This window comes from Convolutriloba macropyga, chromosome 2 (genome assembly GCF_964194025.1).
Source record: "Convolutriloba macropyga chromosome 2, txConMacr16.3, whole genome shotgun sequence".
NCBI lineage: Eukaryota > Metazoa > Xenacoelomorpha > Acoela > Convolutidae > Convolutriloba > Convolutriloba macropyga.
In genome coordinates, this window is record NC_134469.1 from 17911738 (window position 1) to 17939624 (window position 27887).

Sequence of the window (27887 nt, forward strand, 5' to 3'; positions counted from 1 at the left end):
TGCGGGCAGAATTCTTCAGTCCGGGCAGTTGTGTATTCGTTTGACTTTTGCTGTCCCAAAAAATATTCTGAATAGCATTTTTTTTATTTCAAAAAAGTAAAAAAAAATGTATCTGTCATAATGTTACAGTTACACTTTTGAAACTACCGCATACCTAATACTTCGTATGCGGCAGTCTCAGCAAAATGCTTTAGAAAGTTGTTTGCTTGGATCATTTGTGGTGGTTAGAAAATCTGTAGTTAACGGACAAAACCTATAAAAATTCCTAAACCAATTTTGTCTAAACCCAAATCTGAAACAAATTTAGTCAAATAGGTTTTTATAAATCCTTCAACAAATTCAAAGAACTAAGTCCAAAGTTTTGATTCAAAGTTCAAAGCACTTTTTGGTAGAACTACTAAAAGCGTCAGTTGGAATACATTACTATTGATGTGAATGAGCTCATATACGACAGATGCTAGCCTTTATGACACCGTTGTATTTTTTCTATAACCTCATAAGGCTTAACTTCAAAGTGGCTCGCTAGTTGAAGTCAGAATGGGCCATTGATTTTTTTGTAATGAATTTTTCTGAATTTTCAATTCACCTGTTGTTTAAGATGATTCTCAATTAATTGTTCAATAATTTTTTTTTTCGGGGGAAAGCAGAAATGATTAGGAAAATAGTATTTTGAAAGTCACTTTGTATCAATAATAATGACTTTTGAAACAAATTGTTTTGTAATTGTCAAGCTGTAAACAATTCATATAAAAACAAGTATAATTGTTTTACAACTTTCCTTATGATGAGAAAATGAATTTTTGCATTTTTTGAAAAATCCGAGAGATGAAATCCCACATTTCTGATTAATTGATGGAAAAACCTCACGAAATTTTTTCGATAGAACGCAAAACCACAAATTATAGGCTTAAATGATAAATTTTCTATGCATTTCGCTGTAGCTTTTTCAATCATCATTTGCGGTTACTTTGAGGCTAACCAACGGTTGGGGAGATTAGTTATGTAATTATTTTTCCATGCCTATACGTAAATTCTTTTTTTCTATCATTGTTTTTCACGACAAAAACTGGCGTCACAGTGACGATTTATGACATCTAAAAAAATAAATACACAAACGCTTTGGAGAGAAATAAGCTAACAAAGCAATAACATGGTCTAAATCATCAGTTTTTTTTTGCTCAAAATAAACGTTTATTGTAGATTAAGAAATTGAATTAATCTCATATACATCGGTTTAGTTGCAATGTATTAACTAGTATTTGATTGCATATGCAAAAATTAAGATCTATATAAACATTATAAATGTAATTCTGCGGAAAATTGCTATATGATATTTTTTTAGAACTTTAGCTGAAAAAAAAACATAAAAATTTGTTTAAATAGCCCAGACATGCTTTTTTAAACATTTTTAACAAAAAACAACGTTTAGCTTGATAAATTCGCAGCAAAACGGTCCCTACGCTTCACAAGACTGTTGTGTGAATTTCTTTCCCAATCAACGGAAAATTGTCTCTTGATCAATGAGTTAATAAATGTTTGCGAGAAGTCGAAATCTGAGGTAATTCGCTTGAGTATATTTGCAAAAAGAAATTAAACTGCTCTCTTTCATCAGAGCTATAATCATGCAGTCTTCATTTGAAAATCAAATTGTTCTTTTTAAATCTTTTGAAATTCATTATAAGATTGCTTTGCTTGTTCAAAGCAATTTCCGCGGTTGTTGAAAATGTTGATAAAAGTAGCGTGTCGCATAGGCTGTAAGTTTCAGTGTGGCAAGAAGTTCAATCGTGTCAAAGACGCTTGATAAGAAGGAGTTTTATTGTGCAGGACTTGCTTAGAGCAAGATTTTTCAGGGTTCAAGATACGTATAAATTGTAAAGAATTTTGGATTTTGATAGTCTAAATTTGTTATAAAAGAATTTTTTTTCATTTGAGACCTAGCCATCATTGTATCAAATTTGATAAGGACACATTCCCTAACAGCATTAGCAAGACAGCGGCAGTTTTGTGACATTCATCAAATCTTACCGGACAAAAAATTTGTAATCACTGGGATTGTAGTGAATCCTAATTAATATCTGAAAAGTGAATTGACTTTTCCCTCCAGTCAGTATAATTTTCATATTGAACCTTTACTGTTGTTGGTAAACAAATTCTATTCAATTCAATATCGACAATAAGTCTTCTCTCAATCATGTGGTGCGCAATATCGCCAAATAGCTGGTTTGACCAAGAATAAGCCACAGGCAGGATTAAGGATGTTAACTATTCATTAAATAAAATCATTTTTAATTTTTTCTATAGATGAAAAGAAAACACGAAGTGTGTTTTTTACCTGAATTCTTTGTTACAACGGTATCGATCAACGCTGCGGCCAACAGAGCTAAAAATACACATAATTATATAAACATAAAAATAATATTAATAAAAATGTTTGGTTGCTTAGAATCATTTCTGATTATGCTCTCATTTTTAATGTTCGGGTTGAAAATACTACAATAATCCTGCTAGCCAGTCAAGGGCATGTATGATTAAAAAATGATTAAAAAATCATATCATTAAAAATCATAAAAGCGTCCTGAATTGCTCTAACGAATGTCATGCAACCAAAAATGTGACGCTCATCTGACCTGAAGATAGCCAGATGAGGGTTTCAAGTTTAATTGTTCCGACCCCACTTGTGGAAGGATGAACTTTATACATACTCAAATGCGTTTTTTTGTTCAGCCAGTTTTGGCTGATCGTTATATTCATCGTAGAGTAATGTCAGTGGTATCATTAAAAAACTCGCCAAGCGTTGAATTCGAAATTAAAAAATTTTTTGAATTTTTGTTTCGAGGAGTTATCGAGGATTGAAGTTTTGTGTGAACACGGGATATTTGGCATAATTTTGTTCACTTTTAGTGTATTTTTTGTTCAAATTTAGATTTTTAACAAAAATTTTTAGTCAATATTATTTTCACGCAACGAATCCTTTTTGTGTTGCTAATAGAGAAAAGGCGTTAAAAAGGCTAGTTCTGGTCTCAGAAAGAAGTTTACTATCAAAAAATTGGAAATCTATTTGAGAGCTGTCTTTTAAGAAAACTTTTCCCCTGTCACTAGACACTAGTCACTTTTCATGCAGAGATTCAATTAATGACAAAGTTCATTTACAGTCAAATGATGCCCAATGAAAATCTGTTTTCAACGAATCTCTCATGTTTTTTTTGGCCTCGACTCTGAATTTGTGTAATTTTCAAAAAAAATTTTGATTTTCTTTGTAAGATTTTACAAATTTTTTGGAGTATATGGCATAGACTCGTTGACAAAAGTGCAAAATGTTTCCTAATGAGACTTAGGTGATTTCATCTAGTACCTTGAGAGGACAACTATTGGCCGTTGACTTAAAAAAAATTTTGAAAAATTTTTGAACATTAACCAACCTTAAACTTATTATCGTCAACTGTAAGTCAATCTCAGTAACGACAGGACTCACTTCTCTTCTAAAACTACCAGTGTTAATCTGGTTACTGATTTTATCTTTTAACTATTTGTTTAATGAATTTGATGCCACGGGTTTTAATGAGTTTGATCTTATCAAATTATCCTAACATTGATAATTCCCATTGGCTTAGAGAAGACCATTAATGGGTCATGAATAAATTTTTCAGAGAAAACTTCATGGTTTATTTGGCTTCGGCACTTTCTTCTCAAACTTTTCTACTAATTTTTTGGTATTCGCCTGTATTTGTTGTTGTTTTCACAGACATAATACTTATTGTGATGTCTTATTGTTATTTTATGAAGCACAAAAATCTGTTTTTGAGGTATCACTTCCGTTGAAAGTTATTGAATTTAATGTCTGTAAAGACTTAAAAAAACTTTTTCAAAGATTTTTTTTGAATATTAATCAATGTTTACCTTTTTTTTGTCAACTGTAAGTCAGTCTGGGTAAAAAAAAATCTTCAATTTTCTACTGAAACCCCAATTATTCTGTTTAACGAGTTTTTCTTCTGACGATTGGTTTATCTGTTCGATGCCACAAGACTTCGTAACTTTTCAAAAAAATTTTTTGGATACTTTTGTTAATTATCCTAATTTTGATTTTTCCCATTGGTTTAGAGAAGAAGTTCAACGGATCATAGATAATGTTTTCAGAGAAACCCTTATGGTGTGAAGGGCTTCAACATTTTCTTCTCACAGTTTTCTCCTGAATTTTTCTCTTTGACTGTATTTGTTGTTGTTTTCGTAGTCAATTATTTATTGTGCTGACTTATGAAAGTCAGACATCCTGTTCCTGCCATTGAGGCATAATTTTGCTTATTTATTGGTTTCCGCTGAAAGCTATTGATCTTACTGGCGTTGATACTAAGAGTGTTCTAAAAACTATCGTTGTTTCAATATGTTTGTTCTTACTTGTTGATTTTTTGAAGTAATAATGTTTAAAAAAAATTCAATTGCTGTCAAAAAAATTATTGAAAATAGATTTTTTTGTTTGCTGAAAAATTTATTTCTTAATGGCTTTGACAATTTTCTGGCTCAATTTTTTTTGAATTTGCTGATTTGGCCTGTTTTTAAAAATTTTTATTTAGCTTTAAAATGCTGACCGGTCTTTTAATTGAGAAAAGAATAAAGATGGTACACAAAGCAGTCAGTCATGGCGAATAGTCTTAATATTTATGATATTAAGTTTTCAAATATTTTTTAAAATTTTTCTGGTTTTGTTGTTCTTTCCGTCAACTTGTACCTTTTCTTCATCATTGAGAGGCTCAAAATTATTAGGTTGTGTAACGATTTTTCCAAACTCTAACATCTATTTTTGATTGTCTCTTCATTTGGTTGACAAATAAGTCAAAAATTTAGATGAACTCAGGTCGGAACTTCATGTGTGATCGGACATTAACGAGCATCCTTGTTATCGTTAAACTGGTTATTTTACAAAGGCTATAAACTGAATACAAAAATACTTGAGCGCCCTTATTACACCGAAAGCAGAAATACCCAATGGGCACATATCTTTCGCAACCGCACAACGTACAAAACCGAACAAAATGTACAATAATGGAACCAAAGTAACCCCTGAGACAGAGAAGCTCGGTAATCTGCGTTCGCACATAATGTGCCGACGCCGATCATTCAAACAGAAACCTTTAAATGTGTCAATTAATGCTATATCGCATTAGAACGCACTTGAGACTTGCCATTAAAAAGACTACTGGACAATACAGAGGGAAATGTATAGGGAACCTGTCTTTAGAGAGAAAAAAGAAAATAAGGGGGCCATGTTAAAAAAACCGTGAAATAAATGCTTTTAAAGATAATAAAAATTATAAGTTTTTCACAAAAAAAAATTTAGATCGGACTTATATAAATAATATTGAGCGCAGTTCACTGAAAGTTAACAGTTTTTATGGATTTGCTTTTAATTTTTGATTTTTGGAAGATTTTATCAATTTTATCATTTTTGTTGATATTTGAACATTTTGAGCGCAGTTGAGCGCAGTTCACTGGAAGTTGACCTATACTTCAAAAGGAATGTAGAAAACCAATGAGATCTTTCAAAAAAGAGTAAAAACTTGAAAGAAAGAATTGAAGAAATTGAAAAAAAGAAATTTTGCTATAAATTGTAAATATGTCCCAATTAGCGTTTTTCAATGTAAATGGTGACCCAATATTGCGATACTACGAGAAGACTTCAAATAAGAAACAACAATTAAAAAAAAAGATGCAGGAATATTAATATATTTTTGATAACTCATAGAATCAAGCTCATAAACCGGTAGCCAATTTGCAAAGTTATCAACCAATGTAATGTGGTTTCAGTAAAAATAACACGGCAGCTATCACTATTAAATGTTCACAGAAAGTTTGAAAAAAAAATGAAATCCAAAAGATAATTCTTTTTTTTTTCAGTAGAAACGTTTTCATAGTCATATGAGCTACAAATATCAGTTCAAAGCATAAAATAGGTTCACCTAATCCTTTTTAAGATGTCAATTGCGAGTTTAAATGAGGAGACCGAGTGACAGGAAAAAAAACAAAAGTGCAATATTGTAGTCGAACTGAACAATTCGTTAAATGTTTACAGAAACAACTGTCGAAGTCATGAAACTATTAAAAAATTCCCTAAAAACGAAAATTATGTTGAATGGACCTCATTTCAACGTCAATAGGATTTGTCATTTTTTGGACGGTGATTTGGAAACTCATTTGCACATAATTGACATTTTTTACGAAAGTTATTACGCTAAAGGTAACACACAAAACTCAAACAATGATTGTACAAAACCTTCATAAAAAACGCATAGTTTCACAGTCATAAAACAACACAAAATACAATAAAGGAATTACAATTTACTTTACACGAAAGAGATGGGACCTGTAATTGATGAACCTAAGCTTCATGTTGATAAAAAGAAGAACAAAAAGGGTTCAAAAATTTTTGAAAACAATCTGATGTTTTAGACACAAGTAAAATCAAGCAACCTCAATCATTTGATATCAAGTGACAGCAACAAATAAGTTCAAAAGGAATGTAATACTCCTGTCGTTTTTTCAGAGCGAAAAATTCTTAAGACTACAGAAAACAACAAAAAGAGGCAAAAAACAGATAAACGTTTAAAAAGAATGCGAGAAAGAAGCTTTGAAGCCATTAAAAAAAAGCTTTTCAGTAAAATTTCATGTTCAACTGACTTTTTTTCAATGCCAACTGGGTCTGTTAACTTTGGGATGGTTGGACTTGAAAAAGATAATCGAATCGGAAAAACTGTGCAAATATCAAAAAATGTTCAAATATCAACAAAAAGGATAAAATCTTCCAAAAATCAAAAATTAAAACCAAATCCATAAAAAATGTTAACTTCCAGTGAAGTGCGCTCAATAATATTGAGCGCAGTTCACTGAAAGTTAAAAGATTTTATGGATTTGCTTTTAATTTTTGATTTTTGGAAGATTTTATCATTTTTGTTGATATTTGAACATTTTGAGCGCAGTTGAGCGCAGTTCACTGGAAGTTGACCTATACTTCAAAAGGAATGTAGAAAACCAATGAGATCTTTCAAAAAAGAGTAAAAACTTGAAAGAAAGAATTGAAGAAATTGAAAAAAAAGAAGTTTTGCTATAAATTGTAAATATGTCCCAATAAGCGTTTTTCAATGTAAATGTTGACCCAATATTGCGATACTACGAGAAGACTTCAAATAAGAAACAACAATTAAAAGAAAAGATGCAGGAATATTAAAATATTTTTGTTAACTCAATGAATCAAGCTCATAAACCGGTAGCCAATTTGCAAAGTTATCAACCAATGTAATGTGGTTTCAGTAAAAATAACACGGCAGCTATCACTATTAAATGTTCACAGAAAGTTTGAAAAAAAAATAAAATCCAAAAGATAATTCTTTTTTTTTCAGTAGAAACGTTTTCATAGTCGTATGAGCTACAAATATCAGTTCAAAGCATAAAATAGGTTCACCTAATCCTTTTTAAGATGTCAATTGCGAGTGTATATGAGAGACCGAGTGACAGGAAAAAAACAAAAGTGCAATATTGTAGTCGAACTGAACAATTCGTTAAATGTTTACAGAAACAACTGTCGAAGTCATGAAAACTATTAAAAAATTCCCTAACAACAAGAATTATGTTGAATGGACCTCATTTCAACGTCAATGGGATTTGTCATTTTTTGGACGGTGATTTGGAAACTCAATTTGCACATAATTGACATTTTTTTCAAAATCGCATTGCAAAAGAATTGGAGTTGTTTTTTAATAGTTTTTTTAAATAGCATCTCGTTATATAGCGCGTTGCTTTTCCCCATTTTGGCATAAGATGTATTTATTGAAAAAAAAATTGATTAAAAAAATCCTAAACGTTACAAGAAAGACGTTGAATTAAAAACGACAGACTTCAAAAGAGCATAAAAATGTACAATATATAATAAGTTTAAGAAACCTAAAGACCAGACAGTTAAAATACAATCAAATTTCATCGAACAAACACAAATTGAAATAATTTAAACACAATTTCAAGTTTTAAATGATTTCTTACGTCGGAACTTGTCTTCAATTTTGAAGTCCTTCCAACTTTTTTCCAATTTGACTAAGTTTGGAGGCATAAGATTTTCTCATGATAATAAGTACTCAGATCTTTTTAGATCGTTTTTGATCAATGTTTTGTTCCTAATGCAAGTTGGCCAAACGTTTTACCAGTTAATGGTTTTGTAGAAAAAATAATTTGATTGTTTTTAACCTGGCAGCTTCATTAATTGAGAGTTTGTGTCTTCTTTCATTGAATCCAACCTTCAAGTGTGTGATCTCTAAAGACCAAAAAGGAGGTAGCTGTTTAATTAGAAATTTTTTAGCCCAATTTTTGAGTCATAGCTTTTCAAGTAATACTTTCTGCTTAGGTATATAATTGGTAAGGCTTGAACGGTAGCCAATTTGTATCCAAGTTCGTAATCCAAAATTAAATTTTTTTTTGAGGGTGGAATTTAGTTCTTCACAAGGATCTGTAAGAAGAACAGCTGAAAGATGTGACATGAGAATGCATTTTAGTGGTGACAATCTAGTCATATGGGGTAGCTTTTAACCAATGACTGAAAGTGTTATAAGGGCAATTGCAATTTCAACAAGAATGTTTTTGACTTCCGCATGAAGTTCAAGCCCACGATCAATTTAACAAGATAATTAACGCTTGTTACCTCTTCGAGAATGGTATTGCCAAACTTTTTTTAACCAAAAAAAATTTTTTTACTGAAATATTTTTTTTTACCAAAATAGTTTGGTAAAAAAATATTTTTTAACAAAATATTTTTTCCAAATTTTCCGCTGCTGATCTTTGTTTTTGGTTACGTCCAAATTAAAATTGCTTGCGAAAATCAAAAACTCTCGTCTGTATACTGAAATATTTGGCCGTTCTCTTTAATGTAAAGCTAGGCATCGTTAGCGAAGATTAGAAAAATTTATGGTCCGAGTACTGTGCCCTGAAGTATCCCTTATTTCAACTGATTCCAGTCTGTGTAGATATTTTTAGGACGTTTTCGCTGACCCAATTTTTATTGTATGATGATACAAGGTTTACTGCCTTTCGGCCGAACCCTATACCCTCTAATTTGTCATAATTGTTTTTATGGCTGAGTGAGTCAAAAGCTCTCTATAAATCTAGGAACAAGGATGCAACAAAATTGTTTTTTGTCTGATTGTGACCTAATGTTTTCAAGGATGAAAAGAGGTGCGTCCATAGTAGAGCAATGGCTTCTGAAACGAAATAGTGTTTTGCTTAGTATTTTTTTCCACGTATTCTATTATTTGATTTGCGAGAAATTTTTTGAACACCTTTGCCAATGGTGATGTTATAAATATAGGCCGGAAATTTACGTTAGGGTGGTGGGTTCGAACACCACCCCTACAATCACTGGGCATCTTACGGCTCTTCCAATGTTCACTAGAGAATAACTGGATAGATCCTGAACTCATAGAATATCATAACACAATTTTTTTAAAAACTCGAAAAACCCTATATGAGACACCTGATGCCTACAACTTGGAAAAAAATTCAAAAATTTTCAAAAATTTTTTCGAAAATTTTTCAAAGTTTTTCAAAGTCCTAAAATTGTCTGAAATGGATTTTGCGCTATGAAAGAGCACTCAAAAGTGATTTTTTGTTGACTTCACTTTTTTTCACCTATGAAGTATAGGGGTCGAAACATGTAAAAAATTTAAATTTTTGAGAAAAATTTTTCAAAAATTTTAAAAGTCCTAAAATGGTCTGATATGGATTTTGCGCTATGAAAGAGCACTCAAAGCTGATTTTTTTGTTGACTCCATTTGTTCAACCAAGTAGGACCGGAAAAACTCAGTTTCTGAAGTAGTCTGAAATAAGTCAAAGAGTAGTCAGAAGCAGTTTTTGTTAACAATACTTTTGCAAATGTTCAGTATGATGTGGAAAGGTTGGCTTTGTTTTTTTATATACATATGTAACTATGTATATTTATATCAAAACAAGTACGTATATTTGCTTGCATGTGTTCAAAATTGTAATTTTTATGTCAGAATGAACAATCGAAAGAAAGGAAAGAATGAAAGTTTTATGTATATAATTATGCGTATTCATGAAAATACTGGAAGTATATATGGAAGTGTACATTGGTTTATAAGTAAATATAACTGTGCTTAAGTTTAGTAATAAGTTTGTATGAGTATAATCTGAAATGTATGTTTTTGGGTAGAAATTGTAAATGTGTGTAATTGTCAAGACGTTTTTGTTTTTATGTGTGTATGTTTTTCTATATCTATACAGAGGAATGTATGTATATATGTCTGAATGTGTTTATGTATTTATGTATTTATATGTTTGCAATCAGACGAGAGCGAGAGAGAGGGAGATAAGTCCCTGAAGGGCAATTTAATTGCCTTCAAGAATGTTGTTATTTGTCTCCACGATCCAATAATATTATATCTTTTAAACAGATTTTGACCTTCAGCGCTGATACACTCTGTCCTCTAAACATTGGCAAGCAAAATATCACAACCGAAGACGACAACAATTTTTCGATTTTTTGAGCATGCTTTTTTGAAAATCTGATTTTTCTACACCTAGCTAGCTACCATATTAAAAACTATCAAGGTTTTTCACAGGAAAGAAATTGAATCCATGTTCTTTGTCTTTGAATCCTTGGCTAGAAAATGACAAAATGTTGCAACTTAGAAACAGCTTTTTGATCTTCTGAGCATGCTTTTTTTGAAAACATATTTCCTTACACTTATTCAGCTACCCTTCTAGGATTGAGCAAGATTATTTACAGGAAAAATGTATTTGAGATAAATTATTGAGAGATATACAAAAAATTGAGCTAAGTAAAAAGAATCAATTCTGTAAAAAACCGAAAGATTTGGTAGAAAAACTATTATACGCAGGAGCAGTTGAACTTTTTAGTTAAATAAAGTAGAATGATAGGAATTCATCAAGAGCTTGAATCAGACAAAAAGTGTAATGATGTACAAGAAGAGTAGTTTCCACTGGAACTGTAAAAATAGCTAAATTTTCAAAATTTAAACAGCCACTTGATCAATAAAGCAAGAAGAAACACAACCTCTGTATCTGCGGGGGTTGCTAGAAACAGCTTCAGTCAGTAGTGTATAAGTCTTGTTTGCGTATTGGGAAAAACACTAATGGATAATTCGTGCTGTGACTGAAATCTTAAACAAAAGCGAATCGCTTCTTCAGTAAATGGTTCCAACATAATGAATATACATATACTCAACTATTAAACAGTGGAAGTAAATTACCAGAGCACCTCAAGCCAACAAAAATCGAATGAGTTCTTTATTGTTCTTTCTTGAATCAAATTTCCTGTGCATTCAGTAACCCTGTGTTAATATTTTGGATTACTTATTGTTCTGTTGACGTTTTAGAATAACATAACCGTAACGATATTTGATAGAGCATCGGAAAGAGTAACATCCAAAGGAATTTGAAAATGAAAGCAGCAGAGTCTATAACATATTATTGGTTTATGAAGCCTGACGAACTTCTCGGAATTGAACACAACACTACTGCTAATTACTACTGCTACTGCCTACTACTACTATCTACAACTACTATCTACAATTAGCCTACTACTACTACTACTACTGCTACCTACTAGTACTACCTACAACTACAACTAGATACTATTACTAACTACTACAACTACTTATTGGTTCTAAGTTACACTAGTACCTACTACTACTTCCTTTTAATACGTTCAATTTTTACCTATTGTTTACTAACTATCTACAAGAATGTGTTTCTGTTTTTCTAAAAAATGAAAAAATTTCTTATCTCTAGAGACTCGTTAAGCATAAACAACAGAAGCTTTTATCTATCTCAAATTAATTTGTCCTGACTGACACAGACCGATAGAATATACCCGCCAATATTTTCAACAAATCATTAAGTGTTTGAAGTTTTTTCAAATATATAAAAAACTTTGTCGTATACATTAACTCAGTAAATTTCAACTCAATGTTAATTTGTTAATTAACAATTTAAAAATCCATGGTATGATATATCAGGTCGATATTTAACTAATTAAATCAATGTAGGGTTTTACTGTTTCGCGAACCAGTCTGATTTTCAGAGCTTCAAGTAAGTTTTATTACTATGTTCTTTTTTTGAAGTGCAAATTTTGGATACTTTTTTCCCTTATGAGGGATCAGTCACAAACTTAAGTCTTTTTGTTCAAATGCTGTTTTTTTTCATTCAATGTAGGATATCTGATTCCATTTGCAATTAATTGATAGATATGAAACGCAAACTTTTTCAAAGTTTCGAATATGAAGGATTGTATAACGTAAACATTGACTGGTTCACAATGGCGTTGCACTATGTCTATATATAATATCAACTTCATAGAAACAGGCTTCCTTCAAAATTGCCTAGTGTGTACCTTAATGGAAACAAACATTTTACAACGTACCTACATTATCCAAAAAACTTAAGTTTTACTCTATATAGTTGTTTTCGTATGTTTATTCAGAGTCACCTGTTGTTTCAGATGTCAGATAATACACAACTTTTTCTGAATTTTTACGTTTCAAAATTTGTAAAGACTGAAAACTGCTGGGATAGCTTGCCAGAAGGACATGTGTTAGTTGAGTTTCATATTAACCTTAGCTTCGGCTCAGGATGTGTTCACAGCTAAGACTGTAATTGTGAACTTTTTATTCATTAAAAGTTTAGCGCTACATGATTTTGCAATTTTTGTTATAATAACTTCTTCATAATTTTATTGAATTTCATTTGAACATTGTTTATCTGATGAAATATAAAATTAATTTAACCTCATGAAACATTTCTCAGCAAAATTAAGTGAAACAGTCTTGTTGGATTTGAGAGCTGAAACAAAAACCTTAAATTTAGGTGTTTAGGTGAACACAATTTGTTTGTTTTGAACGTCTGCTTACACTCAATGGGGCACCAAAAGGTTCCCGAGAAGTAGTTTTATTGGAATATGAAACAAAATTCTTCTTTATTAGTGTTCAAAACTCAACAACCGGAGTCGGTATGACTTTGGATAAGCAAGTATAAAAAAATTGTGAAACATGGCCAATCACTTTACCTAAAAGTTGATCCATTGAGTTCGAGTTCGTGTTTGTGATCTAAAATAGTATTCAAGGATAACTGACTTTTTTAAATAAAAAAAACTTGTTTTTTAGTATTCAAAACTCAACAAACGGAGGCGGTATGGATTTCGATAAGCAAGTAAAATAAAAAGGCGATGCTTAGTCAATCGTTTTACATAAAAATTGAAGTTTTGAGTTTGTGTCTGAATTTGTGATCTAAAAACACTATTCAAGGATAATTGACTTAGAAAAAAAAGAGTACTTTTAGTACTAAAAACACAATAATTGGTAACCGCGTAACTGGGAATTACCAAATATAATGAAATGTGATAACTTGGCCTATCGCTCTATTTAAAGGTCAAAGTTTGAGTTTGAGTTTGAGTTTGTGATCTTAAAAAAGTATTCAAGGGATAATTACGTCATAATATTTGATTTGTGTTATAAAGTTGAGATCGCAAAACAATTGGAACACGTTCTCACATTCTATTCAAACTACAGCTATATATGTGTCAAAAAAGCGAAGGAGACCTTCTGCTTTTACTAAGCTTTTTGATATAGTTTACTTTATTATATAGACTCTGTTCACATGGTATGTTATGTAATCTTTACTGCACGAGTTCTACAAGCATTCCTGAAGACTATGATATTGCATTTTTCTGTAGAAAAGAACAGAAAGAACTCATGATTTTCCGAAATCAGCAGTGTTGACATATTTTAAATCTTGAAAAGGTGAGTGCAACTTCATAAATTATTAATTTTCTCTGAAGAATGTTCGGCTAATGAACTTTAAATTTTGCAAAATAACTAACAAGGAGATATTTTAATTCATGACCACATTAGGTAACAGTTAACACAACTAACTTTGATTTTTTCCTACCATAAAAACCGTCAACACAGACAGTAGAAATAAGATTAGGCGCTTTGATGCCATCGTCAAACTGACAAGTACATTTCTACATTCTCTTTGTCAATTTGGAAAAGGTTCCAGTGTTAAAACCCTGCTATCCATAGTACATTAAGTTCAAAGTTTAAAGTGTTCAAAGTTTTTGGAAATTAGTGCTTTAGTTTTCTAGGTGTTAATAAGTAATCTTGGCTTTGTGTACCTCGTTTTGATGATATCTTACCGAAAGTTTTTCTATGTCTTCAAACGTTTGTTTGTTATGGATGCTATGAAGAGTCGATTTGAGTTCTTTCAACTGAATCAAAGACAAAAAACAGCAAAAAACAAATCCTGATTATAGAGGCAATTAGGCGAATTTGATTTCCAGGTTTTTTAATGCAGTATTTTAATTATCTCTGAGCTTAAACAATGTGAGAAATATTTAAAAATGTCTCTTAGAATAAAGTTCCAGTTGGAATTTTTCTACTATGTGGTATATAGTTCCAGATGAAATTTTACTACTGTCTATAACGATAAATGTTGGAATCATTATGTACAAGAAAGAGTTTTTTTTTCACGAGTAATCATATAGCAAAACCTTAACCTTCAATAAAGCTTTACTGATCTGCAACTAAAGCTAAGAATGAGCGACCTCACAGTAAGTATGTAAAAAATTTTTTCGTGGCGCTCAAAAAAGGAAACCCCTAACGGAACTGCAAATTTACCAAAGGTAAAGAAAAGAAACGTTTTCCACGTTAAATTTGTTTTGTATTTGAAAGACTTAAAGTAAAACAATGCCTAGCTGACAAAAAAATTTAGACTATGCAAAAACAGTTTTATAATACTTCGCTGTCAAACAAATAGTAAAGAAAAGATTGAATTTTCATTACTACTTTAACGAATTTTTAATTTTAGAACCTCAATGGTTTGCCTGGAGGAAACTCATAAGAGAACGGACAACAATTCACTTCTTTCACCTATTGGAAATTTCGTTTTGATACGTTAACTGCTTACTATTCTTGATACCATAGCTTTATGGATTAACATAGTTTTTGCGTCCTCGTAAATGAATACTTAGCTTTTAAAAATTTTATGAATTACTGAAATAACATACTGAAATACTTCATATTGACACATAGCTTCAAAAGCTACTGAGTGAATTCTGTGAAAACTAAATGTTCCATGACATACACAAGTTGTTGCATATGTATACAGAAAACACTAGTGCATATTTACGTCTATGGTTCAGGATGAGCCTTTGAGCAAAACATGTTTGTTATATACTGACAGAAAACGAGAGCAGAGGTTTTCTTATCGTTCTTCAATATAAACCACGTCAATACTAATCAAAATCAATACAAATAACTTGATATTAAACCTACGACTTAGAACCAGTTACTATATAACCTAGAAGCAATTGTAACCATAAAAGACAAACAATAAGGTCAATAGGTGAATTTAAATGAATTTGATTTGTTCTGTTTATTCAATTGCTTTATTTAAGTTAACGTTATACTGGAGCACACTGTGGGTCGAAATGTATTCCGTAATAAACATTTGCAAGCCTATGTACTCACTCTATTTTTATCTCAACGTTTGCTGTAACACAGTAGAATACATGTATATACGCCTTCTTAATCACAGACAAAAGAATACTTAAGCAAACTAATAAAAGTGCCTTTAGCCGAAAATATTGTGCAAGAATTTTGCAGAGCAGACTGAACTTCTCTCAAGCACAAATCAATTCTTCTGCTTCATGCCTAGCAGTCAGATCAAAACCTTGAAATGTCAATGTCCGAGGTAATTTGGAGAAAATTCAATTCATTACGAATGAAAACCTATAAGATTTAGTCTAACAGGTTTAACAACTGAGGCCTCTTCGAAATGTTATAGGTATTCATTGGAAACTATTTGTCTAATTAGGCTAATAGAACGAATGCTAACATCCCAGCCAACAGTTTGAATTTACTTTTAACTGAATGACTTGCTTCTCAAAATAACATTTTAGCGTTTTCATTCTTGACTGGTATTCCATTCGGTTAGTTTATGCCAAAAACCAAACTCAACTGCCGGTTTATAACTTATAATGTATCATATCCTAACGCAATTTGAAGGCTGCTTTCAGCGCACAATTGTCTGTCAAACTCGATATGAAAACAATATTGCCTTTATACAACAAAGGAAGGACAGTTCAATTTCAAGCTGGACTACCTTCGATCATTGCCTCATACCCAAAAAATTTATTGACTTTGTTACTACATTACCTAATATAACCAAAGAAGAAGACTTTATCAACAACTCAACCCCCTCGGAAACTGAAATAACTTCTCAGCATATACCCAATCCTTTGACTTCTGACATAGGATCACTTCCCATGGACATCAAGAGGATTTTGCGCAGTTACGATTTCGAAAGTATGCCCCTCTTCAGGAGCCATGAAGAATACTTCGCTGCCTTAGAAGATTTGGAAAATCTGTGGAAAAAGCTCGAAACATGCAGAAATGAAATCAAACTAACCACTATTCACGATAAAATTGATCATACTACATCATCCACATCCGATGATAACAGAAAGACTGTGATATCTTCCATATTAGAACGATTCCCTAGCCTTCTTGAAGAAAACTCAAAAATTGAAGAAAACTTCCAGAAATTTAGCACTGAGCCATCGTCTAACAATGCTCTACAAAAGAGGAGCCATCGTGTAGTTCGAGGATGTGTACTTCATAGTGGACACTTTCCAAAAAGAATGAGATTCGATGAAAATGTGAGGTGTTCATGTGACAATAACAACTAGGATTGAAAAGTTCTTGTTGATTAAAGCTTATAAACTAGACGTTGGTTTTCAGTATTGAATTTTTTTTATTTATAACCTGTTATTTTGAAATGCTGTGCATTATTAAACTTCATTGTGTATGCTTATTATCCAAAATTTAGTAGTTGCAAAACCACTCCTTTAAAAGTACAGTTTGTTGATTTAACATTATCCACGTCAGAGAAACAAGAAACGGTGTTCAGCATGTTCAAAGGAGTAGCAAGTCAGAAATTTGTAGTAGAGTAGGACACCCAAACCGTAAATTGTTGTTCTGAAAATGTTGAAACGAATACGCGCAAGAGATTCGACATTATAGTCCGCAGTATTTTGTTTTGATCTCTGGAGAGTCGAAATCAAAAAGTTGCTGTTAATTACCCTAAATTGTTAGTTGATTACTAAAAAAGTACCTGAATGGTTTAATTGGTCTCATGTTCGGTTATGATAGTTTCATATGAAGTCCCAAGAGCCGCTGAGGCATGGCCATGGTCCGCGATGGTTTCAAGATAATTAATTTTTAATTCGCATTCAGTGTCTATACTAGGAGATACTAAATTTTCATTTCTCAAACACTCGGTAATGATTGGTGAAAAATTTATTAATCTCATTTGAGAAGCCAATTTAATTGGCCATAAAATTTATCTTAAATTATCAACTAATAATTTAAATAAAATGTCGGCTCTCTTTTAAATTGGCTCTTTTCACTTCAGCTCTCTTATAATTCACCGGTTGAAACAAAAATTCAACTTGAACACTTGATTATTCATGAAAAAAATACTTATATTGTGAGAAGTTCAGACTGCTCTGCAAAATTCTTGCATAATATTTTCGGCTAAAGGCACTTTTATTAGTTTGCTTAGGTATTCTTTTGTCTGTGATCAAGAAGGCGTATATACATGTATTCTACTGTGTTGCAGCAAACGTTGAGATAAAAATAGAGTGAGTACATAGGCTTGCATATGTTTATTACGGAATACATTTCGACCCACAGTGTGCTCCAGTATAACGTTAACTTAAATAAAGCAATTGAATAAACAGGACAAATCAAATTCATTTAAATTCACCTATTGACCTTGTTGTTTGTCTTTTATGGTTACAATTGCTTCTAGGTTATATAGTAACTGGTTCTAAGTCGTAGGTTTAATATCAAGTTATTTGTACAATAGTATTGATTTTGCTTTTAGTTTTCACAGAATTCACTCAGTAGCTTTTGAAGCTATGTGTCAATATGAAGTATTTCAGTATGTTATTTAAGTAATTCAAAAAATTTTTAAAAGCTAAGTATTCAATATCGCGGACGCAAAATTTTGTTAATCCATAAAGCTATGGTATCAAGAATAGTAAGCATTTAACGTATCAGAACGAAATTTCCAATAGGTGCAAGAAGTGAATAGTTGTCCGTTCTCTTATGAGTTTCCTCCAGGCAAACCATTGAGGTTCTAAAATTACAAATTCGTTAAAGTGGTAATGAAAATTCAGCTTCTTCATTACTATTTGTTTGACAGGGAAGTATTATAAAACTTTTTTTGCATAGTCTAAATCTTTTTTTTATGTCAGCTAGGCATTGTTTTACTTTAAGTCTTTCAAATAAAAAACAAATTTAACGTGGAAAACGTTCCTTTTCTTTACCTTTGCTAAATTTGCAGTTCCGTTAAGAGTTTCCTTCTTTGAGCGCCTCGAAAAAAATTTTTTACATACTTCCTGTGAGGCCGCTGATTCTTAGCGTTAGATGCAGATCAGTAAAGCTTTATTGAAAGTTAAGGTTTTGCTATATGATTACTCGTGTAAAAAAACTTTTTCTTGTACATAATGATTCAACCATTTATCGTTATAGATAGTAGTAAAATTCCATCTGGAACTATATACCACATAGTAGTAAAATTCCAACTGGAACTTTTTTCTAAGAGACATTTTTACATATTTCTCACATTGTTTAAGCTCAGAGATAATTAAAATACTGCATTAAAAAACCTGGAAATCAAATTAGCCTAATTGCTTCTATAATCAGGATTTGTTTTTTGCTGGTTTTTTTGTCTTTGACTCAGTTGAAAGAACTCAAATCGACTCTTCATAGCATCCATATCAAACAAACGTTTGAAAACATAGAAACCCTTTCGGTAAGATACCATCAAAACGAGGTACACAAAGCCAAGATTACTTATTAACACATAGAAAAGTAAAACACTAATTTCCAAAAACTTTGAATACTTTAAACTTTGAACTTAATAGACTATGGATAGCAGGGTTTTAACACTGGAACCTTTTCCAAATTGACCAAAAGAATGTAGAAATGCTCTTGTCAGTTTGACGATGGCATCAAAGCGCCTAATCTGATTTCTACTGTCTGTGTTGACGGTTTTTATGGCAGGAAAAAATCAAAGTTAGTTGTGTTAACTGTTACCTAATGTGGTCATGAATTAAAATATCTACTTGTTAGTTATTTTGCAATATTTAAAGTTCATTAGCCGAACATTCTTCAGAGAAAATTAATAATTTAAGAAGTTGCACTGACCGCCCTTTTCAAGATTTACTGGTAAAATATGTCAACACTGCTGATTTCGGAAAGTCATGAGTTTTTTCTGTTCTTTTCTACAGAAAAATGTAATATCATACTCTTCAGGAATTCTTGTAGAACTCGTGCAGTAAAGATTACATAACAGACCATGTGAACAGAGTCTATATAATAAAGTAAACTATATCAAAAAGCTTAGTAAAAGCAGAAGGTCTCATTCGCTTTTTTGACACATATATGGCTGTAGTTTAAATAGAATGTGAGAACGTGTTTCAATTGTTTTGCGTTCTCAACTTTATAACACAACTCAACTATTATGACGTAATTATCCCTTGAATACTATTTTTAGATCACAAACTCAAACTCAAACTCAAACTTTGACCTTTAAATAGAGCGATAGGCGAAGTTATCACATTTCATTATATTTGGTAATTCCCAGTTACGCGGTTACCAATTATTGTGTTTTTAGTACTCAAAATACTCTTTTTTTTCTAAGTCAATTATCCTTGAATAGTGTTTTTAGATCACAAATTCAGACACAAACTCAAAACTTCACTTTTTATGTAAAACGATTGACCAAGCATCGCCTTTTTATTTTACTTGCTTATCGAAATCCATACCGCCTCCGTTTGTTGAGTTTTGAATACTAAAAAACAAGTTTTTTTAATTTAAAAAAGTCAGTTATCCTTGAATACTATTTTAGATCACAAACACGAACTCGAACTCAATGGATCAACTTTTAGGTAAAGTGATTGGCCATGTTTCACAATTTTATGATACTTGCTTATCCAAAGTCATACCGACTCCGGTTGTTGAGTTTTGAACACTAATAAAGAAGAATTTTGTTTCATATTCCACGAAAAGTACTTCTCTGGAACCATTTGGTGCCCCATTGAGTGTAAGCAGACGTTCAAAACAAACAAAATGTGTTCACCTAAACACCTAAATTTAAGGTTTTTGTTTCAGCTCTCAAATCCAACAAGACTGTTTCACTTAATTTTGTTGAAAAACGTTTCTTGAGGTTAATTTAATTTTATATTTCATCAGATAAACAATGACCAAATGAAATTCAATAAAATTAGGAAGATGTTAATATAACAAAAATTGCAAAATCATGTAGCGCTAAACTTTTAATGAATAAAAAGTTCACAATTACAGTCTTAGCTGTGAACACATCCTGAGCCGAAGCTAAGGTTACTATGAAACTCAATTAACACTTGTCCTTCTGGCAAGCTATCCCAGCAGTTTTCAGTCTTTACAAATTTTGAAACGTAAAAATTCAGAAGAAGTTGTGTATTACCTGACAACTGAAACAACAGATGACTCTGAATAAACATACGAAAACAATTATATAGAGTAAAACCTAAGTTTTTTGGATAATGTAGGTACGTTGTAAAATGTTTGTTTCCATTAAGATACGCACTAGGCAATTTTGAAGGAAGCTTGTTTCTATAAAGTTGATATCATAAATAGACATAGTGCAACGCCATTGTGAACCAGTCAATGTTTACGCTATGCAATCCTTCATATTCGAAATTTTGAAAAAGTTTGCGTTTCATATCTATCAATTAATTGCAAATGGAATCAGATATCATACATTGAATGAACGAAAAAACAGCATTTGAACAAAAAGACTTAAGTTTGTGACTGATCCTTCATAAGGGAAAAAAGTATACAAAATTTGCACTTCAAAAAGAGAACATAGCAATAAATTTTATTTGAAGCTCTAAAAATCAGACTGTTTCGCGAAACAGTAAAACCCTACATTGATTTAATTAGTTAAATATCAACCTGATATATCATACCATGGATTTTTTAATTGTTAATTAACAAATTAACATTGAATTGAAAATTACTGAGTTAATGTATACGACAAAGTTTTTTATATCTTTGAAAAACTTCAAACACTTAATGATTTGTTGAAAATATTGGTGGCTATATTCTATCGGTCTGTGTCAGTCAGGACAAATTAATTTGAGATAGATAAAAGCTTCTGTTGTTTATGCTTAACGAGTTTCTAGAGATAAGAAATTTTTTCATTTTTTAGAAAAACAGAAACACATTCTTGTAGATAGTTAGTAAACAATAGGTAAAAATTGAACGTATTAAAAGGAAGTAGTAGTAGGTACTAGTGTAACTTAGAACCAATAAGTAGTTGTAGTAGTTAGTAATAGTATCTAGTTGTAGTTGTAGGTAGTACTAGTAGGTAGCAGTAGTAGTAGTAGTAGTAGGCTAATTGTAGATAGTAGTTGTAGATAGTAGTAGTAGGCAGTAGCAGTAGTAATTAGCAGTAGTGTTGTGTTCAATTCCGAGAAGTTCGTCAGGCTTCATAAACCAATAATATGTTATAGACTCTGCTGCTTTCATTTTCAAATTCCTTTGGATGTTACTCTTTCCGATGCTCTATCAAATATCGTTACGGTTATGTTATTCTAAAACGTCAACAGAACAATAAGTAATCCAAAATATTAACACAGGGTTACTGAATGCACAGGAAATTTGATTCAAGAAAGAACAATAAAGAACTCATTCGATTTTTGTTGGCTTGAGGTGCTCTGGTAATTTACTTCCACTGTTTAATAGTTGAGTATATGTATATTCATTATGTTGGAACCATTTACTGAAGAAGCGATTCGCTTTTGTTTAAGATTTCAGTCACAGCACGAATTATCCATTAGTGTTTTTCCCAATACGCAAACAAGACTTATACACTACTGACTGAAGCTGTTTCTAGCAACCCCCGCAGATACAGAGGTTGTGTTTCTTCTTGCTTTATTGATCAAGTGGCTGTTTAACTTTTGAAAATTTAGCTATTTTTACAGTTCCAGTGGAAACTACTCTTCTTGTACATCATTACACTTTTTGTCTGATTCAAGCTCTTGATGAATTCCTATCATTCTACTTTATTTAACTAAAAAGTTCAACTGCTCCTGCGTATAATAGTTTTTCTACCAAATCTTTCGGTTTTTTACAGAATTGATTCTTTTTACTTAGCTCAATTTTTTGTATGTCTCTCAATAATTTATCTCAAATACATTTTTCCTGTAAATAATCTTGCTCAATCCTAGAAGGGTAGCTGAATAAGTGTAAGGAAATATGTTTTCAAAAAAAGCATGCTCAGAAGATCAAAAAGCTGTTTTTGTTTTCTAAGTTGCAACATTTTGTCATTTTCTTGCCAAGGATTCAAAGACAAAGAACATGAATTCAATTTTTTTCCTGTGAAAAATCTTGATAGTTTTTAATATGGTAGCTAGCTAGGAGTAAAAAATTCAGATTTTCAAAAAAGCATGCTCAGAAAATCAAAAAAATTGTTGTCGTCTTCGGTTGTGATATTTTGCTTGCCAATGTTTAGAGGACAGAGTGTATCGGCGCTGAAGGTCAAAATCTGTTTACAAGATATAATATTATTGGATCGTGGAGACAAATAACATAATTCTTCAAGGCAATTAAATTGCCCTCCAGGGACTTATCTCCCTCTCTTTCGCTCTCGTCTGATTGCAAACATATAAATACATAAATACCTAAACACATTCAGACATATATATATATATATATACATACATTCCACTGTATAGATATAGAAAAACACACACACATAAAAACAAAAACGTCTTGACAATTACACACATTTGTAATTTCTACCCACAAACATACATTTCAGCTTATACTCATACTGACATATTACTAAACTTAAGCACAGTTATATTTACTTATAATCCAATATACACTTCCATATATACTTCCAGTATATTCATGAATACGCATAACTATATACATAAAACTTTCATTCTTTCCTTTCTTTCGATTGTTCATTCTGAAATAAAAATTACAATTTTGAACACATGCAAGCAAGCAAATGTACGTACTTGTTTTTAATAAATATACATAGTTACATATGTATATAAAAAAACAAAGCCAACCTTTCCACATCATACTGAACATTTGCAAAAGTATTGTTAACAAAAACTGCTGCTGACTACTCTTTGACTTATTTCAGACTACTTCAGAAACTGAGTTTTTCCGGTCCTACTTGGTTGAACAAATGAAGTCAACAAAAAAATCAATTCTGAGTGCTCTTTCATAGCGCAAAATCCATTTCAGACCATTTCAGGACTTTTAAAATTTTTGAAAAATTTTTCTCAAAAATTTAAATTTTTTACATGTTTCGACCCCTATACTTCATAGGTGAAAAAAAAGTGAAGTCAACAAAAAATCCTTTTTGAGTGCTCTTTCATAGTGCAAAATCAATTTCAGACCATTTTAGGACTTTGAAAAATTTGGAAAATTTTTTTTCAAAAAATTCGAAATTTTTATATGTTTCGGCCTTATACAACTTAGGTGAAAAAAGTGAAGTCAACAAAAAATCACTTTTGAGTGCTCTTTCATAGCGCAAAATCCATTTCAGACAATTTTAGGACTTCGAAAAACTTTGAAAAACTTCGAAAAAATTTTTGAAAATTTTTGAATTTTTTTCCAAGTTGTAGGCATCAGGTGTCTCATATAGGGTTTTTCGAGTTTTTAAAAAAATCATGTTATGATATTCTATGAGTTTAGGATCTATCCAGTCATTCTCCATGAATATTGGAACAGCCATAAGTTGCCCAGTGATTGTAGGGTGGTGGGTTCGAACTCCACCCCTACAAGAAATTTTACCTCTGAAAAAGTGATTTTCTCTTAGTCAAATCAAATTTTTTGGCTAACTTTTGCCAGACTGGGTGAGAATGCACCCAGGCTGGCAAAAGTTAGCCAAAAAACTTGATTTGACTTAGAGAAAATCACTTTTTCAGAGGTAAAATTTCTTGTGGGGGGGGGTTCGGACCCCCCCCCCCCCCCCTACACGCACTAGGCAACTTACTATACTACTTCCGTGCAATCCCTTGTTTTCTAAATATGGCTTTCTAATGATACCACTCAAAACTCTGTACTAAGAATACATAGATCCGCCAGAAATGAGTGAACAGAAAAGCCCAGTTGCGCACATAGTTCCTCTCCCCCACTAAGTGGAGTTGGAAGAATATTTAAGCACTAATTACACGTCCTTGTATTGAAACGTATGTGAACACATCTGAAACACTAAGGCTGCTGGGTGTAATAGGGCCATTAGAGAAAAGATCCTAACATTGATTACCACTTTCAACTAAAAGTGACTCTTCTATTCCTAAATTTGAACAGGGCGGCTCGTTAATGTGCGTTTGCACATGATGTTCCGACCCGTGCTCATCTACATTTTTGACTAAATTGTCAACCAAATGAAGAGATAACAAAAAAAGAAGTTTGAGTTTAACGCAAACGTTACACAACTTATCTACTAATTGAATTACATAATGCCATGCCTCATTACAGCGCCAACGTGATCTGACATTAGGGAGACTAAGAGACAAAAAAAAACAAAAAACAAAATTTCCACAAACAAAAATTTCACGGCAAGAACGGAATATCTAAATTTAAAAGCACCTAGTAACAACGTCAAAGTGCAGTCAAGTAAAACCTTAATTAAACAAGTTTAGTTTTTTCTAACAATACAGCAGATGGGGCAACCAGTCGACAAAAAGAACGAACAGTGAGGCGAAACCTAAAAAATTAATCAATATTTTTTAAGACAAGAAATTTCAAAAATCTTAAAGTCATTACCTTTTAACTAAAAAATCCTTAATAAATTACTAAAACTCATTACAAACTCATTACTGATCCAGCTAAAGGATTTAAACTGAGAGATTAAATGAATTTACTTGCGCCACATTTGAAAACCATTGGGATCTGTTATTACGCGATTGTTCTGAAAGAAGAGAATAAGAAACACAAAAATTGGCCACTCAATTAACGTTCAGAAAAACGCATATTGTCCAGAAAACGCATATAACAAAACAAACAATTTGACAAATAATATCAATAGATAAGTTATCTCTTGAGATACAAGAAATTGGATGGGACCTCTCATTGATGAAAAAAGTTACAATTTGACGAAAAGAACAACAAAAACTTAAAAGTTTGAAAAAAACTTCAATATGATTATCATAAACTTTAAGACTATTCGCTATAAACTGACTGCTTCGGGTAACATCATTCATTCAATGCTCAATTAGAAGCCTATGGGAACTGTCAGCAATTTAGGGCTACATAAAGAACAAAAACAGCAAGTTCAAGAAAAAATTGAGCGAGAGAAGTGTCGAAGGCATTAAAAAAATATTTTTACTATAAACTCTTCTATTTTCAATCAATTTTCAAGAGCAATGAGATTTCTCTTATTTATCAAAATAATTTCAAAAAATTAACAAACATAAATGAATAAATTAGAACAACGAAATTTTCGAGAAAACACGTATTATCAGCGTAATTAATTTCATTAGCCTTCAACGAAAGCCAATAAAAACGCTAAATTATGCCTCGACGGGACAATAAGTTTGTGTGACAATTATATTTCATCAAAAAGACCTTACAACAAGTTATTGACTATGAAAACGACAACAGAGACAAGCAAAAACCAAAAATTCAGTAGAAAAGTGCCAGAAGAATATGTCGAAGCAATTCAAATCATAAGCTCTCCTCTGAAAACTTTATCTATGATCCGTTGAACTTTATCCCTAAACTAATGGGGACCTTCAGCAGTAGGATGATGTGATAAGATTTCAAAAGTATCCAAAAATAAAATAAAGTACGCAAAAATTTAAAAAAAAATATGAAATCTCGTGGCATTGAAGTTTTAAAACTAATAGGTAGAAGATAAAACCGCTAACCAGATTAATTTTGGCTGCAGTATAACGGAAAAAAATTCCGCTAGTACTGACATTGACCAACAGCTCAAAAAAAAGTTTAGGATTGGTTAATATTAAAAAAAGAATTCGAAAAACTTTTTTAACACTTAACTGACATTAATCTCAAAATCTTCCAGCGGAGCTCAATATCTACGCTCAGATATAACCTGATCGGAAGAAAAAGATGTTTTTTACGCATAGATAATTAACATGACATCACAATAAGTCTTGTGACTGTAAAAACAATAACAAAAATAGGCGAAAACCAAAACTCGGTAAAAGAAAGTGCGATAAGAAAGTGTCGATGCCAATTAAACAACTAGCTTTTCTCTAAAAATTTTATCTGCGATCCACTGAACATCCTCTCGTAGCCAATGGGATTAAAATAAGATTTGGATAATGTCTATAATGTTTGGATAATGTGATAAGAGTACAAAAGTAACCAATAATAAAAAAAAATATCCAACAAAATTTTTAAAATAATTGAAATCTTGTGTCATTGAAATTATATAACCAATAGTTAGAAGACAAAACCGCTAAACAGATTAAATTTGGTTGCAGTAGGAAGGAAGAGGCTGCTGTCACTCCTGGACTGACTTACAGTTCACGACAATAAGTTTTAATCTTTAATGTTAAAAACTGTCAGCTGTCCCCTCAAAGCACTAAATATGTTCAATTAATGCTCATTATGGAACATATTGCACTGTTAGTCAATAAATCCAAGCCATAGGACTCCAAAAATTAGTAAAATCTCAAAAATAGTTTCAAAATTTCATTTAAAATTACGAAAACTTAGAATCGAAGCAAAAAAAAACATGAGCAATTCCTTGAAAACGATGTTATTTGTTCATTGGGCTTAATTTGACTGTAAAGGAGGTTGACCATTAACAGAACCTTGATACAAAAAGTGACTTGTCTCTAGGTGACTTAAAAAAGCAAAGAAGAGAAAAGTTTTATAAAGAAAGCTCTCAAATAGAATTCCAGTTTTTTTTTTATAGTGAACTTCCCAATGAGACCAGAACTAGTCTTTTTTATCGCCTTTAGTCTATTAGTAACAAAAAATTGGTCCATTTCTTGGCGTGACAATTAATTTTGAAATACTATTTTTATGGAAAATATTTTAATTTGGAGAAAAATTACACTAAAAGTGAACAAATATCGTGTGTTCACACAAAACTTCAATCCTCGATAACTCCTCGAAAAAAAACGAAAATCAAAAAAATCTTTTTAATTTTGATTTCTACGCCTGACCAGCTTTTTAGTGATACCACTCACATTTTTCTACGACGAATATATCGATCGGCCAAAATTGACTGAACAAAAAAAACCCATCTGAATATATAGTCCCCCCCCCCCCCCCACAAGTGGGGTCGGAACAAAAATTCTTTTCAAATTCGTTATCCTACTTAGTAAAGTTTGCTCTGATTAAAAGTGAGAAGGGTCTGTTGAGCAAAAAATTTCAGGAACATAGTAACCTTGCATCAATAATTAATGATAAAAAAACGCTTAAGAGAAGATAAAAATATGTACTTACAGACAAAAACTGCACGATTGACTGATTTCTGGAACATATTGTCGGCTGCTTGCTGATTATAGGAATTAATGTAGAAGTCTGACCCTAAGTTTCAATAGGAACCCTACTCGAACCACGAGATTAGAATCAGAATAAGTGAAAATGAGGTCAACAGCAAACAAAGTTCCACGTACATAATTTTTGCCGTTTGCCAAACTTTGCTGACATAAAAATGATTAAAATCCACAATCAAAAATCATATGTTCGGGTAAAAAATTGTCCATTTCAGATCCAAATATCATAATAAAGCATAGTAGGGGAGGTACGGTAATGGAA

General features: G+C 31.6%; 1 protein-coding gene across 2 annotated transcripts in view; it reads right to left on the reverse strand.

Moving 5' to 3' along the window:
* Window positions 1-27887, reverse strand: part of LOC142335168 (uncharacterized) — a 33965-nt gene extending 6078 nt beyond the window's left edge. For both annotated transcript variants that reach the window (XM_075383538.1, XM_075383537.1), the window contains exons 1-2: window positions 27573-27887; window positions 2333-2380 (exon numbers count right to left, since the gene is read on the reverse strand). In XM_075383538.1, coding sequence (XP_075239653.1) covers window positions 2333-2380; window positions 27573-27609 — 85 coding nt within the window. In that variant the 5' untranslated portion in view covers window positions 27610-27887. The remainder of the gene's footprint in view (window positions 1-2332; window positions 2381-27572) is intronic.